The sequence below is a fragment of the Paramisgurnus dabryanus genome, chromosome 18, assembly GCF_030506205.2.
Source record: "Paramisgurnus dabryanus chromosome 18, PD_genome_1.1, whole genome shotgun sequence".
In the NCBI taxonomy this organism is placed as follows: Eukaryota; Metazoa; Chordata; class Actinopteri; order Cypriniformes; family Cobitidae; genus Paramisgurnus; species Paramisgurnus dabryanus.
In genome coordinates this window covers 18266566-18283010 of record NC_133354.1, presented here as the reverse complement: position 1 = coordinate 18283010, position 16445 = coordinate 18266566, and the positions used below count along the sequence as shown (strand labels likewise).

The 16445-nt window shown below is 38.2% G+C and overlaps 1 protein-coding gene across 12 annotated transcripts in view; it reads left to right on the top strand.

Annotated features, from left to right (window-relative positions):
• The window catches only part of nrxn2a (neurexin 2a), a 467328-nt gene that overhangs the window by 429977 nt on the left and 20906 nt on the right, over positions 1-16445 (top strand). For all 12 annotated transcript variants that reach the window (XM_065287129.2, XM_065287128.1, XM_065287126.2 and 9 more), the window contains one exon: positions 15663-15834. In XM_065287129.2, the coding sequence (XP_065143201.1) occupies positions 15663-15834 (172 nt within the window). The remainder of the gene's footprint in view (positions 1-15662; positions 15835-16445) is intronic.

The window sequence follows — 16445 nt, the reverse complement described above, 5'->3', positions numbered from 1 at the left end:
TGGAATGATTTTTGGTGACACATCTTATTTTGACACATATTTTGGGAAAATGCTTTGAAAAAAATAAAATAACTCAACAATACACTGTGGGCAAATTCACAATCCTTTCGTTATGTTCGTGAGGAAAACATCCACTAAATTAAACTGCTGTAAAATAATTCAGGATCACATTTAAATTTTTTCTCCCTCATTTACTGTTCGTAGCAGTTTTTGCCCCATACATACCTTCGCCTTGGGCCCCCAATTTGCTTAATCCGCCACTGTGCATAGGTTCTACGCCGTACTGCTACTGTGGATTAAACATGTGGATACTGCCTTCTAGCAGTCTGCATGTATAAGTGCATGTCGACGCGGACGATGACGCAGAAGTATGAATGAAAACCGACATGTCGAGGCTACGCCGTAGAACTATAATGAGCCCTTTAGGGTCAGTAGAATAAGTTAACATGTATTAGGATAGTCGGTTACATGCTTTTGGGCAACCATTTTAATAAAGTGTTACCAGATATTAAACAGACAGTCCCTTTATACTCTTATGATAGTTAGTTGACGTAGGTGCAACATTTCTTATAAGAATATCAAAGGAGACCACCAAAATAAAACATGCGTTTGTAGCCTCATCTCCTCCAATTTGCAACGTCTGCCTTCTCAATGCAATATTAACATGTGCTGCAATTTGAACAGGCCACGGGGCTGCTTTCGCTTGCAGCGTCTTGCCCGTGTGCATGCCGCAATAGAGACGTGCCTTCAGGCTAGATTAGTCACAAGTCAGTCCTTCAGCCTGTGCTCAGACTTTAATTAGACTCTCTTCTTCTACTTCTGCACTGAGGATAGCAACCCTACGTCCTTTTGTTTTTTATATCTTCTCCCCTGAATTTCAATAAGATGCCAGGGCCTCATTTGTGTCGTACAAATCACACTTCTGGATGGCTCTCTCGGAAGTTTAGCTCATTTGCACAGATACAACCTACTGTAGGCACTCCTGTCAAGCCTTACCATTCACAGAATTGTTTTCTGTTTTGCGCAACTGTTGCTTTGCCTTATTACGACAGTCTGCATTAGTCGTCCATGCACCGTGCAGTGAGATGTCTAGACGTAGTCTCGTAGATTGAGGCCATTTCGTTCCTCACATTAGGAGGTCTGACTCAATTCTGCTGCGGAACCACAAGTCGTGACACGGCACACGACAAAAGCGGCCCGTGGCCACGGCGCATTTCTATTAGAAAATCTCATTAGACAGTGCCGTCGTTAAGCCCAAACACACGAAACACAAAAAGGAACTTCCTGTTCTTCGAGCTAAATGACGGGGAGGTCAACTTTCAGTAATACAAAAAGGAATTCTATTATTGGATGTAAAAGAGGAGCTAATAACTTGGCATTCAAGTGGGCCGCTCGGCATCAGATCTGCGTTATGCACAAAAACAGCACAGCTCATTAGCAGGAGAGCATCTGAAGAATATATTGCGGCAGCGTGATCTGTTGCCGAATGGAAAAAATTGAACCTCACGTGGGACATGCCAAAGAATAAAAATGCCCTCTCTGCTTCTCATAAAAAGCTTTTTTGTCTGCGCACAGACTTAAAAGGATGTGTTTCATTACCAGCCAGTGTGGCCAATATGAGACCCAGTCAGTCTCCAGAGCTCCATCTTAAGGAGAGATCCCTGCATCGCTCATTTTCCAGTGCTGCCATTAAATGATTAGTTTACATAGAAATAGAAATTCAGTCATTATTTAGCCACCCACCCACATGACTTTTAAGGTGCAACACAAAAGGTATTGTGATGGTTACTCTTTTTCATGCCGTTATAATGAAGGATCTGAAAGCATAAAACTAGTTCATCTTTATCTTGTGGAGCCATATGTGTGAGAAATAGCCTTTCCTCTCAATTTATTTAAGATCCTGACATCTGCCCTAGTTCTCCATGCCGCATTTATGAGAGAAGTAACAATGTCTGATTCATCAACAAATCTATTGAGTTTTCATTTCCAGTTCACAAACCAAGCCAAATGATACAATATATAGCACATACAGAGTCATTTAGAGCCTTTTTATGATATTTTAATGGTGCTTTTGCATCCCTATTGAAGCTTGAAAGCTTTAGTCCCTATTATTTGTAAATGCATGAAAAATGTTCTGTTCCACGTACATACAAAATTATTTGTACAGTTTTAGTAAGACGTAATAACATAAAAGCCAATTTTCGACATGACGGCAACTCTGACAACCCAAACAAGCTCAATCCCTGTGTAAGGGTCAATGGAACGTGGTTACATAACACAAAATTACAACCGGAAAAGAAACCGGACATTAGGGGACAATAATATGCTATAAAAGTGTTAAGTGGTGATATTTAAGAAAACGTAAGACAGAATTGAAGCTATTAGGCTCTAAATGCAGATTATTGGAAATGGTGGTGTGTTTGAGCTCGTTTAATTTTGCCAAATTAGCCGGTGCTTAAAAATATAAAACCCTTAGAGAACAATGGCACTTGTCTCTTTAAGCTTATCTTTACGCTCTGACTGACTGTGAAGGTCATGTTCGGTAACACCATTAGCCTTGGCGTGTGTGGGTAAACAGACAGGTGAGCCCATGCGTTAGAGCGGCACAGCCAAAGGTCGCAACGGCTGGCCCTCGTAACGCGCTCCCGGCACACCGATCCCGAAGACATGTTTACCTTTAATTAGTGTTATCGGTAATATGCAGAGCAGCCTGACGCTTATCAGATAGACTCTTCACCGGCAGAACAAAAGCCTGCGGTTCAATTTGCCTCTAGGGTTTACGGGCTCTCTTATTCCGAATTAGCTTCCTTAATAGTCATTGTCTCCTCCTCCTTACCTCTCTTTTGCTCCTTCGGAAAGTAGGGCAGAGATCTTCAAAGTGTTCATGCAAATGAAAAGAGGGCTATTCCAATTTGGAGCGAGGAAGGGTAAACACATCCCCTCAAAACAAGGTTGCCTGCCTCGTTTTGGAGCAGAGATATTGAAGTTGAATTGCCGCAGGCTCAGAGTTGTCTATTTAGACGTGTGATTTTCAGCTATACTCTCAAGATGCAGAGCTGAATAGTGGTCATGGGCAGGTAAATGCTGACAGGTAATGAATCTCTCAACTGGTTTATTTCTATGCTGGGTGTTTTCGAAACACCCATCATTCTGTGTCAGATATGTTAACCTCTTTCGGTTTCAGACGCAGCGAGCGTTTCTTAAACAGTAATTTTATACCTTAAAACAAACAATTGTAGCTCCATTACAAAGTGCTTTTCAAGAAGGCAGTGGAAGAGTGTTTTCATCAGGCGCGCTAGCTGTTATCACATTTTGATTACTTGCTTTCAATCCGTAGCAATTGTAGGTGTATTTTCTAAGAATTGACGCCTGTTTGATTTTTATTTTACTTTTTTTATTTACAAGTCAGAAAAAAGATATAAAACTGTACCATTTCTGTTATTGGGGTGGAACCCTCAACGGTTCATTTTTGTACCTTTATGGGTATACAACACATTGAAATGTTGTACCGTTTGGGCTACAGTATTTTACATTAAGGGGTTGTGCACACCAAAACTTTTAAACCTGTCTGAAAACGCCTAGAGGACGCCGAATGCCAGCTGTTTTTTCAGCTTTTCTTCAGCCGAGCGCTTTGGTAGCTGTGATACTTTAGCTGTGAGCTGGTTGGTTGCTGTGGTAATGTCTCGCCCCTCCTCCACTGTGATTGGACGGCCGTGTGAGAACTGACCTTGACGAGCAAAGCTTTTCACCCACAGTTGATTATTTTTCAACTCTCAGCGCTGAGCGCGGAAAAACCGCCGACCGCCAGTTTTCAATGCGGAAAAATGCTGTTTTAAAAAAAAAAATTGTTGAGCTTTCGTTGGAAAAAATTGAAAACATGCGCCAGCCGTGGTCGTAAAAGCTTTGGTGTTAGGGTGGCCATTCGTGCCATTACCGCCGGACACGTCCCGAACATGTTTTCAGGTTCGTTCTCTGGAAGTCACGTTGGTCGACCGCATACGTCATCAAGGTTTAATATTTCGGGTTTAATTTCAGAACAGCAACCGTTACATTTCAAGGTACGAATGAAACTATAATGATTGTATGTCTAAAAGAAATAAATCTTAATTTTCTAATGTATTTTAACTGAAATGTGAGAACCTCGATGATGTATGCGGTCGACTAACGCGACTTCCGGAGATGAACCCGAAAACATATTCGGGACGTGTCCGGCGGAATTGGCACAAATGGCCACACTATTTGGTGTGAACCCCCCTGAGGACCTATTGTGTACCTTTAGGAACAATTTCAATTAAATGTTAGGGGAACAAACGGTACACAACAGATCATAAAGGTACAGTAATGCACCCAAAAATGTACAACATTTTATATTATGTTTAGTATTCCTGTAAAGGTACAAAATGGAACCTTAGGGTACTTTTTTCTGACAGTGTGAGGAACAGGACTAGTGAAAGAGGTTAAACACAGTACAGTATATACTGGTTCCTTGTACATGTACATATCAGTACCAAAATGGTACATATATGGGACATTTTGAAAAGGTACCGTCCCAGTGACAATTTTTGTACCTTGTAGATTTAAACCTGTGCTAGGTTCCTTTATTTATTGCCAACACCCACTCCACCACAACTTTGACCTTATATTGCTGTTTTATTTTATTAAACCCACAAAAAAGTTCAATTACTAGGTATTCTCTTAGTATCTCTATGGCAAGTCATTTCACTTGGCGGCCATATTGTTGACACACCAGCCAGCTATTGTATATGCTACCCTGGACCACAAAACCAGTCATAAGGGTCATTTTTTTATTTAGATTTACACAACTTTCAATTGATGCATAGTTTGTTAGTATAGGGCAATTTTTGGCTGAGATACAACTATTTAAAAATCTGGAATCTGAGGGTGCAAAAAAATCTAAATATTAAGAAAATCGCCTCTAAAGTTGTCCAAATGAAATCCTTGCCAACACATTATTACCAATTATACATTTATATATATATATATAATAACAAAATGATCTTTACATAATATCCTAATGATTTGTGGCACAAAAAAAATCTATAATTTTGACCCAAAGTGTTGTGGGGTAATGATACAAATATATGCGACTTATAACTTGTTTTGTGGGACAGGGTCACATATGAAAATAAGGCTTCTATTTATTTGTATGGGGCATCTATTACAGTACATTACCATACATTATATCTATGAATTTGGCAGATGCTTTTAAAGTGACCTACAGTACATCTAAAATGTCAATTTTTGTGTTGCCTGCTAATTAAACCCACAACTGATTTGCCAACACAAATCTCTTTCAATTAGCTACAGGACCACTAATAACGATTTGTAGTATCTATTTGAATGGGTAAGTTAAAAACACCCAGAACCTTTTAAAAGTTTTTTTTAGGATAGTACGCAATAAATCAGATTGTTAAAGGGATATGTGCCAAGATTGGTCACCCAAAAATTTTAATTCTGTCATTATTTACTTACCATCATGTTGTTTCAAACCTACATTAATTTCTTTGTTCTGCTGAACACAAAGGAAGATACTTTGAGCAATGTTTGTAACCAAACCATTTTGAGCACAATCGACTTCCATAGTAATAGTTTTCCTACTATGGAAGTCAATGGTGCTTCAGTTTCCTGCTTGATTGTAAATATCTTCCTTTGAGAAATGTATACAGGTTTGTACTGTAAGGGTGAGTAAATGATGACAGAATTTTCATTTTTGGCTAAACTATGCTTTAAAATGAGCATGACATATTTCTACATTTACCTTTAAAGATGAAACTACCGTCGCCATATTGATTGTTACAGTTTCTCCATTTCATTTCCCTATGTGGTCCATCTCATTTGCTGTGTTCAGTCACTGGTATCCTCCAATTGATGGTCAAGTCGGTTTTAAACCACACAAACATAAAGTCTGCAAAGCTTTGCACTCTGTCTATTTCCCCGTCTCTCTGGAGTATCTGCAGTATCTGAGCTACAGTAAGTAACACAGCCAGCAGATGTCTGCGTATGAGCTGCGGCCGCTCCTCTGGCAGCTATACAGCCATGATAAATCATGTCCTGCTGGGCTGTAATGGTACAAAAGGTGTTGAGCAGCTCTGTGTTGTAAGGCATTTATACTACGAGAACCTTTATGAGCTGGTTTAAAAATTGAGGGTACAGATGGTCATAGTAAAGGTTGGGCCAACACGAGGTTATATTGCGAGAAATATCACAGGTCTTTAGGTTTGTTTAATGCTTTGAAAACCAGACAACTGTGTCATAGATAGCAGTGGAGATTTGAGTGCCTTCCTCAGTTAATCCCTTTCCTAGAGAATATTGGGAAATAGCTTGATGTCATAAATCCCAATTTTTAAGAACTGAGGTCTATGACTGTTCATGTTGTGGTCCCTTGGTGGTTTCTATCTTCAAAAAACAGATCACCATCGTCGGATACCCGCTCAGTCACCTTGCACTGAGGACATTGTCCATTTTAAAGCAGCATTGGGGTTACCCGCAGGGCAATAGGGGTGGGGATGAAAATGATTGTGTCCTCTCTTTCACCTTCCTCACTCTGCCTGTATCAGCATCCATCCCATCATGCTCCAACTCCTTCCCAGTCAATCCAAACACTCCCATCCCAAGCCAGAGCAGCAGCAGGTGGAGATGGCAGCTCACTGCCTGTGCAGCCAGATGGGGTCAGGTAGTAGCAGTGGGATGATGTGCATGAGAAGCCATGCGGAAATAAGAGAAATGCGCTTTATATCACATCGCAAGGGCAAATCGGCGCTCATCATGACAGTTTGACCATTGTGGTGTGTGGGTGAGATGATTATTTTCAGAGAAAGATTAAATGGGTTCACTGTTTAGGAGAGCAGAAAACTTTAAGCTTATCATCAAATCTAAGCATTTATAACTACAATAATGTTTGTTCAAAATAGACAGATTCACCCCCTTTTCCTTTTTCCTGTTAAAAGATCAGATTAGACACATACAATTCCGGTTTTATGATGTTTTTAACCTGGTTTGGCGTTATTTTAGCTGTTAGATCAGTATACCTATGCTGCACATTTACATTTATTCATTTAGCAGATGCTTTAATCCAAAGCACCTTAAAATAGACACAGTATACAAAGTTGTGTTTTCAAGTCTGAAAAGTGTTAAAGCTAGGAGAAAAAAATTACCAATGCTGTGCAGCTCATGCACTGATAGTAAATGGCAATAGTGAACATACACCTGTAGGAGTGTTTGGCAGCAAAAAATTTAGCATTTCTCAAGCTGATTAAGCAAGGAGTTCTTGCTGGTAAAACTAGTTAAGGAGCCTGTTGGTGGCACAATTACACTAGCATCCCACGCTGGGGACCAACTTCCAAAACAACACATGTTGGTGAGCTGCAATGGCAGGCTTTCAGTCGTGTTTTAGTGCCCTTGTATATCTTGGCATTTTATCTACATTATTTACTGACCTTTACGAAAATTTCTCTGTCGGTTTTGTTTTATGTTGTTTTTCCAGGTGTTTGACATCTGGGTGTTTTGCACTTTAGCCAACAGGGACAGGCTTTTGACAAGTGAATCTCCGTAGCAGCATTCGCTCATCGCAGGACACTCTAGAGAGATTGCTCACCCACAATGCCCTTCACTCATATGCATCATCAGTATTACATTCTGCTTCATACATCACTGTCATTTCCCTTTTTAGTTGTGAACGATAGCTTGTGTGATAAAACTGTACAACACATAAAGCGGTCAGACAGTCGGTGTGCTCCCAGGGGACCATTACTCGACTTTGGGGCCATAGGTTGCGCATTGGACTGAGAGATGCAGAATAAAGCACTCAACTGTGTCCTTCAGTGTTTCTACTGTACTTCATTTTTAAAGAGAGCCATCAAGCCACGTTGTACAGCCGAGGTAAACAACATTTAGGTTTTCTGTCTTCAGTTCATTTACATTTATGCATTTGGCAGATGCTTTTATCCAAAGCGATCCAAAGTGACTTAGAGTGTATTAAAGGGTAAATTTTTGTTAGTGTGTATGTTTTTTAGTGCTCTTCCAGCTTAGCTGCACTTGCTGTAGCCTTGCTGAAGAAAAACATCTTTCTGAAGATCTTTGCTCGGGGGCTAAAGAGCTTTAGAAAACACTTCAACGCAATTTTTTATATTGCAGGTGAAGGGAGATATTCCTTGAATAATCTTTTCTGAGAAGTAAAATATATCACTGCAGAATGGCAAGCAGAACCAGCATTAACCAGATACATAAAAGGATAGTTGAGAAAATAAAAGATAAAAAAATAAGGCAACCTGATGCACTGAGTTAAGTTTTAACATTTAACCAAATTAATTATGTTCGTTTATGTGATGCAGATTTATTTATTTTGCTAATTAAGTTAAAAAATAAAAAAATATTTGTTTTTATTTAACTTTGTTAGAAAAATAAATAAATAAATAAATATTATATATAAATTAAATATTATATTATATCTTCGATATAAGGGAGACCAAAACATTGGTCAAATAACTGAAGAGCTCAGATGCAAAACGTAAAATAATGATATTGACTTAAAGAGATAGTTCACTTTATAATGAAAATTCTGTCATCATTTTCTCATCCTCATGTTGTTCTAAACCTGTATGAAGTTCTTTTTTCTGATGAACACAAAAGAAGATATTTTGAGAAATGATGGTTAACACACAGCAGATAGTAACAATAGACTTCCATAGTAGGAAAAAATTATGATGGAATTTAAGGATACCGTTAACTGTGTGCTTACCATCATTTATCAAAATATTTTCTTCATCATTTATCACAATACTTCCAAAAAAAACATTTACTACTATGGAAGTCTATGGTCACTAACTGCTGTGTGTTGACCATTATTTCTCAAAATATCTTCTTTTGTGTTCATCAGAAAAAAGAAATTCATACAGGTTTAGAACAACATGAGGATGAGTAAATGATGACAGAATTTTCATTTTACAGTGAATCCCTTTAATGCTTTTTTGCACGTATTACACATTCATCAAATACAGTACTTTCAATTCAAAATCCATCAAGGTGCATGAGTTTTTAACCCATTTAAAGGTGGTTTACCAAATATATTAGTATATTGACAAAATTTTGGGAGATTTTTACATGTACTAGTTACAGCAAAAGACAATCAAATTTGATAACCATATTAATACCACTGAAATAACTAAAGTGACATTTGTGAAAATAAGGCATTTCAATTACTGACTAATAACCTTTTCAATGCCATTAAAGTGACAATACCCTAAACATAAGAGCCGATAAAAAAATAGCTCATTTAAAGAAAACATGTCAGACGCACTTAGAGGATTTCACCACTAGCAGTTGCTTCTTGGACTTTGACTTTAATACTGGAAAACAAACCTCAACCATGGTGACAACCATCAAATATCATTAATTTAAAAAACTACTCTACATACACAGATAACTAACAGAGACATCAACAACAACAACAGGATAAATATAGCAAGCAAGTACTAAACCAGTAATCATTAAAAAAACACACACACTGAAATAAACATACCACAATGGGAACCTTCAAAAAAAAAAGTAAAATAGTTTGTCCAGTGAACCAAAAAATCTCAAAAAATGTCTAATTTTATTTAGTATATGCAGAAATAATAAATTGACTCCAGGGTTGCACAATTAATTGAAAAACTAATTGGGATTACAAATGCCGGTGTAACAATTACATAATCGCCAAAAGCCTCAATTACAGCTGTATATTTGTGCAAATTTCTGTGCGTTTCGGCAGTATGTTTGGGCAACAAATACAGTGGTGAATCAGAGATTTTAAAATGGATAAGTTGACGTGTCCTTTGTCCATTCGTTTTGGATATTTTACTAAGAACATAACTCCCATAATTATTTGTTATTTATGTTATATCATTTAGTTTTGGATGTTTAGAATTTACCATGCAGCTGCTTCACAGAAAGTTACAAAACTTCAATAAAAATCTGTTAATCTGCAATAATTATCACAATTACAATTGTGAAGGTGAATAATCAACAATTATTTTTGTCACAATCATGCAGCCCTTAAAATATAGCCAAAATCTCCTTCGGGAGCAGCATTCAAGGCAATCCAATGTTGGTTTACCTTCCATCTCCTGAGATACCCTCATCGTCTTGTCCCAAAATTCTATGAGAGTTCAAAATATAAAATGATGGCCAAGAAAACGTCTGGATTCTCAAATGCATTTCCCATAGATAGTTGCTTTTATGCGCCCAATATCATCCCGCATTTCTATATCTGGTTGTCATAAACAAATGAGTAACGTCCACTCCAGTAACTGACAAGAGATGGATGACGTTAACTCCACTGCTCCGTTTCTCAACTTTGTCACTCAACTTTGTCACCAACGGTCACTCTTGTCAGTTTCAAAGATGATGTTTGAAGCGGGGTCGAGTGCATTGTCAAAACGAGTTAGTTAGCAAAAGTTTTCAAAGGCCGAAGGGGTCTAAAGTATGGAAGTACTTCAGATTAGCTGGTAATAAAAGGCTGGTTTGTAAACTCTGTAAGGTTTCATTAGCATATCACAGCAGTACCAGCTCGATGCATGAACATCAGAGAAAATTTACTGGGGCTATTCAGGATGATAAACCTCGGAAAGGGCAAAGCTTATTGTAAGTTTTTTTTTTTTTTTTTTTTGGATTAACTCATCCTTTTAGGCCAGGGGTTTCCAATCCTGCTCTTGGAGGGCCGGTGTCTCTGCAGAGTTTTATTCCAACCCTAATCAAGGTCTTAGGCAGACTATATACTTTGAGGCAGGTGTGTTGAGGGAAGTTTTAGCTAAACTCTGCAGTACACCAGCCTTCCAGGACCCACTTTGGACACCCCTGTTTTAATCAGAACTTTTAAAACCTGCTGTTCGTTTTAAAGAAAAGGGTCGCGAGGACTGGAATTTAATTGATGTTTCTATTGATCTGTGCCTGCATTTGTTTATGTTCAGGCTTAAAGGGATAGTTCACCCAAAAATGACAATTCTCATCATTTACTCACCCTCGTGTTGTTACAAACCTGTATAAATTTCATTGTTCTCATGAATACAACATAACCGTTCGTGGACTTCATTTACTTCCAGGGTTTTCCCGCAACACATTTCAGTTTAGGCGGCCCGCCTAAGCTTGGAAACTCTACCGCCTTAACTAGGTCATCCAAAAAAAAAAAAAAATGCTGCACAAAAGGCCGTAAAGTGCATCTCGGAGAATAGCGCGTACACGCTTCACACCGCGAGCAGGTCATCCAAAAAAAAAATCGCTGCACAAAAGGCCGTCAAGTGCATCTCGGAGAATAGCGCGTACAGGCAGGGACGCGCGCCACACGGCCGAAATGAGAAAGACGTGGTCTGGACTGTCACTATCTGGAGAATAACTAGCCAGTTAATAAAACATCTCGGAGAATAGTGCGGACACGCTTCACACCGCGCGCGTGCACGCGCGCCACACGGCCAAAATGAGATACGGACGTGGTCCGTCATGTCTGGAGGATAGCCAGTTAATAAAACGCATGTCCGTGAGAACTGTAAGTGGACTTATGTTTTGGGGTTATTTAAGCTTGTTATTGTATTAGTCTATAGTTCTTGCAAATTTAAAGTAAGTTAGCTCGTGATTTGGTTGTTTGAGAAACCTGCTAGCTAGGTTTCACGTGCCTGTTGATTAGATATAATTGTTGAGCGCTCTTGCTCACGTTCTATAACATCTGCTTCAGTTTGTGTTTATTAACCCTTTAGTTTCACTTCATTATGCAGCTATATATGTTAGAGGTAAAAACATTAAATTCATTAATAATCTAGTATGTGTTCACTTTCTGTCAAAATTCCGTTTTATTTGAGTGTTTTAAATAAAAATATTAAAATTTTCATCATGACGCATACGTCCGGCCCCTTCGATTGCCACGCCCCCAGCCCCGCCCACCTACCCAACCCTACCATCTAACTAACAAATTTTCTGCGGGAAACCCTGACTTCCATAGTAGGAATAAGAATAAAGAAGTAAATGAGGTCCACGAACGGTTTGGTTCAGTGTAATGAAGACAGTTTAATGGATATCTGCATATGTTCGCTTTTATAATGCTCATCTCTATTATTTGCAATATTACTGCTGCCATAGTCAATCGATGTTGTACATAAACATTCATTGTAAATAAAATTTTGATTACAGCCTGTAATAGCTCGGTGTTTATTGCACCAGACAAATAGCTTTAAGTTTTGTAAATACAACATCCATCTTTAAACAGTGGCTCAGTTAGTCTCTGTCACAGTGAAATGTGCTATCAGCTGGCAGCTTCAGTCAGATTAAGTCATACTCCTGTGATGAAGTCAACCATTTTCTCATGTCGTAAGAGACAATTTGTCACCAATGTCTTTCAAATTTCTAGACCCAAGTTTTTTACACAAGACACAAAACGGATCGACAAAGAGAATAAAAATGAGTCTTATAATGTGGTCCCATCCTAGCAGCTGACAGCTTGAAACTCTGAAATCTGCTTTGATATACCTGTTATAGGTGCAAAATGAATTTGGATGGTTTGGGAATGTTTATAACAGCCGAGGCAGAGCTTGAATTGATGTGACATTCAAATGATTTGTTTTGGAAGAATTTATCTTCCTTGTCTTAGCTGTAAAAATACACTACTGAAAAAGCTGGACATCAGCATATGTTGTGTTTTGGTTGGTGGTCCCATCATGAGATGGTAGGGTTTTTTAAACCAGGTTATGATTTACTTCCTTAGCCTAAAGACCATGCTTGTCTTTGCTTCACCAGTGCTACCAGCAAAACCAGTACTCACTGTGCTTGCAACACATAGATCTTGGGTTCAATTCCCAGGGAACACACATACTGAAAAATGTATAGCTTGAATGCACTGTAAGTCAAATGCATAAATGTAAAAGTCACATTGGTGTCTTATTGTTTTTGAGGGTCCTCATAGCATCTATGAACAACATAAAGGATTTTTAATAGATCTTTCCACATTGGTATGTAAAGTAGATTCAGCTTCATCAGTATGTAAAGTAGATTCAATAGATTCATCCTCATTAGTATGTAAAGAGATGTCAATATCAGACTAGCATTGACACACACTCGTTAGTTTTTCATCAACGCCCTTTAGATTCCCGAACACGCTCGTCATTCACCCTATGCTCTGTTTGATATTTGTCAGACATCAGCATTTCAATGAGAAGCTGTCAGTAGAGGTCAAAGGAAAGAAGGAATGTATCCAAACTCTAAACGTGTATGGAAGTTTTATCAATCCATGGCTTTGCGCCCGACAACACCTTTGGCTTGTTCCAAAGACCGTTCAGATGTGAGGATAGCGATCCGTGCTGTAGCTGCAGAATATTAACACGTACCACCCTAGCAGTGTGACCAGCAAACATCTCTTCAGTCTTAGGCGTCAGGTGCGCCACCCAGAGGCAGCTGGCGGCAAGTGAAAGTATGCTGAGAAGGGAATGAATCACTGTTCAGCTAAAAACAGCAGGAAACTGTCAGTAGTCGTACATGTCAGAATGTCAGTAGCTGGCGAGTCTGTGTGCGTGTATGCCTTTGCAACAGAGAGAGAGAGAGAGAGAGAGAGAGAGAGAGAGAGAGCGCAGTGATGAATGCAAAACATAGAGACACTCTATTTCCCCTCCTACATTACAGAGGACACTGTTTAGCTCTTCTCCCAAGGGTGAGCTGCTGCAGCATGACCAGATGTTTGTCTTCGCTCGTAAGATATTTCACATCTCTCTTGCTATAATTCATTTTTCATTGTCACATCTGATATCTTTGCATATTGCTATTTTGAATTGGATTGTGACTCTGTTAGGATTTTAATTTGATGGTGCATTCTGGGTAGACAACAACATTTGGGTAGAAAAATTAGAAATAATAAATAATAATAATAATCACAATACAAATAATACTACTACTACTAATAATAATAACAATTAATATTAATATTTATAATAATAATAATAATAATAGTGTTGTTATTATTATTATAATTATTATTATTATTGACGGTTTCATGATTTGTTTGCCTACAAGGCAACTGTTTTGTGATTAAGGGATGTTGAAACATAAGGGTGCACATAACTGGTGCGCATGCGCGATTAAAATAAAAACTGGCCTGATTGACCAATTTAAATATTTAAGATTACAATACTTTACTCACACATTTTTTTGTTGCACGCGCACCGATCCGCATCTCAAGGCTTCAGACAGCTTGCTAGTAACGTTACAAGTAAATGGTAAAGACATTCAAGTTTTCTTGCACTTGAGCGGATATTTAAAACAAAATTATCTCAAAATGCACTGAATATATTAGTAAAAGTCTTTTACACATTAAATAAATATAAGCAGTTGAGAAAAACTGCATGTGTAACAATATATTGGATTTGTGGATTTAAAGTGACAGTACACACAGCATTTTAAGAGTATAAACCTGATGCTGTTTTTAGTGTTAAGTAAACCACAGGCAACAGGCTTGTGCAAAATTCAGAATTGAATTGAAAATGACTCCTGAATTCCAATTCAATTCTCAAATTTGGAATTAATGTCCAAAACAGGATCTAGAATTACAATTCGAATTTGAATTAAAGAAAGCAGAATTGCAATTCAATAGAAATTCATATACATAATATTATACAGTACATGAAGTATTAAAAATGAAGCTTTCAGTGTCAGATATGATTTCATTACATATTCTATAAATTATATTAGTTTGAACTACTTGTACAGATTACATTAACAGGAAATGTTTTCCCCCAGCAATTAATGTTGAAAACTTTAGTCACATAACAAATAATTAAGTTAGATTTTTTTGTAATTTTGTGGAACACGATGGAACATGACTTCATTTCCTAGAATGCTTTACTTTAACCAAGTATTTAAAATGGTTGCCAAACAATTTTCCAAAGTAACTTTCCTAACACTGGATGTGTGTGAGATTCTTTCTGTCTGTGACTGTGGAATTTCTTTGAATTGCCACTTCCTATCAATCCAATTTAAATTCAACTTCCTGTAGGGCGGAGTCAATTCAATTAAAATTTTAATTCATGAATTGAATGGAGGCCAATTCTGAAATTTTGAATTGTGCACAAGCCTGACAGACAAAGAAACAAATAATTTCCTTGTTGACTGAATAACTTTTGTAACTTTAATAAGGATTAATCCAATTGACACAAAGAGTATGCAGTATTATCTGATTACTTTATTCAGTTTCTGAAAACTACAGACCAACCTGAAAACTCACTGTTTATTTCATTTGTATGTTTGTTATATTGTATTCATTTTTTTGCTATTGCTTAAAATTGTACCATTTACTTGTCTTTAACAAGCTAGTAGTTATTTATAAAGGTTACATGGGTGAAATAACAATAACCGGGCATATTTTATTTTATGTCCACCATCGTCTACCATGTTTAAACCAAAGAGATATGGCAAATAGTGTGAGCACCAAGCAACATCCCCAGGTGCTCCTTTGAGAACCAGGCCAAAAGAGTTATGTGCACCCCTGAATCCTTCCATAATGATATATAGTATTATTATTTCATAATTTTCTTTTTTGTATTTTATTGTTACGTTATATTCCACGTTTATAACTAACAATTCTGCTTACCCAGTGATGCATATGTTAAACAAAAAAATCCCTTGTCATACAGGAACAAGGGAAGGTCGGCGTGATCTTCAATGTGGGCACAGATGACATCACTATAGACGAGCCCGCTGTCACCGTGAACGACGGCAAGTACCATGTGGTCCGCTTTACGCGCAGCGGTGGCAACGCCACCCTCCAGGTGGACAACCAGCCCGTCATTGAGCGCTTCCCATTAGGTAAGACCCTGTGGATGGCCAGATGGTGGGGGGAGCCAACAAGGGGATCTCATTAAATATGTGGTTGATAGAAACACTGGAAGCAGCTTCCCCTGATAAGTACACACGGGATCAGAGAGAGATAACTGGCCTCAAATATTGACTGTAATGTTGGGAAGAGGAGAAAGAAAAAAATTATATTTTGACTCTCAAAATCAGTTTGAAGCTCCTGGCATGGATTTGAATCCATGTTGGAGGGATGCCGTATTCAGGGGTACAAATTGATTTATAATTTCAAATGTGAGTTATTTGGGTTTGAAGTGTACCATTTTACCCTCAAATTCTTCCCAGGGAGTTTATGAGTCACCACATGCAGGGCCCAGATAACCACCACATGAACAATCTAATAACAATTGCAAATTGACACATTTCCCCCCAAGCTGCCTAATACATTGAGCCCGAGATGGATTTGGAGTCTTTACAGTTTTTAACTTCAGCCAGCTTCGCTCTAGGCGGGCGAAGAAAGGCGTCTCTGCGCCTGTGAAGATGCTCCATCCCTGAACTGTGTGCAAACTTTGAACCACAAAGCTCACTTTCATTCTTAGATTTAGCCAAAACTCCTCTTGCAGGTT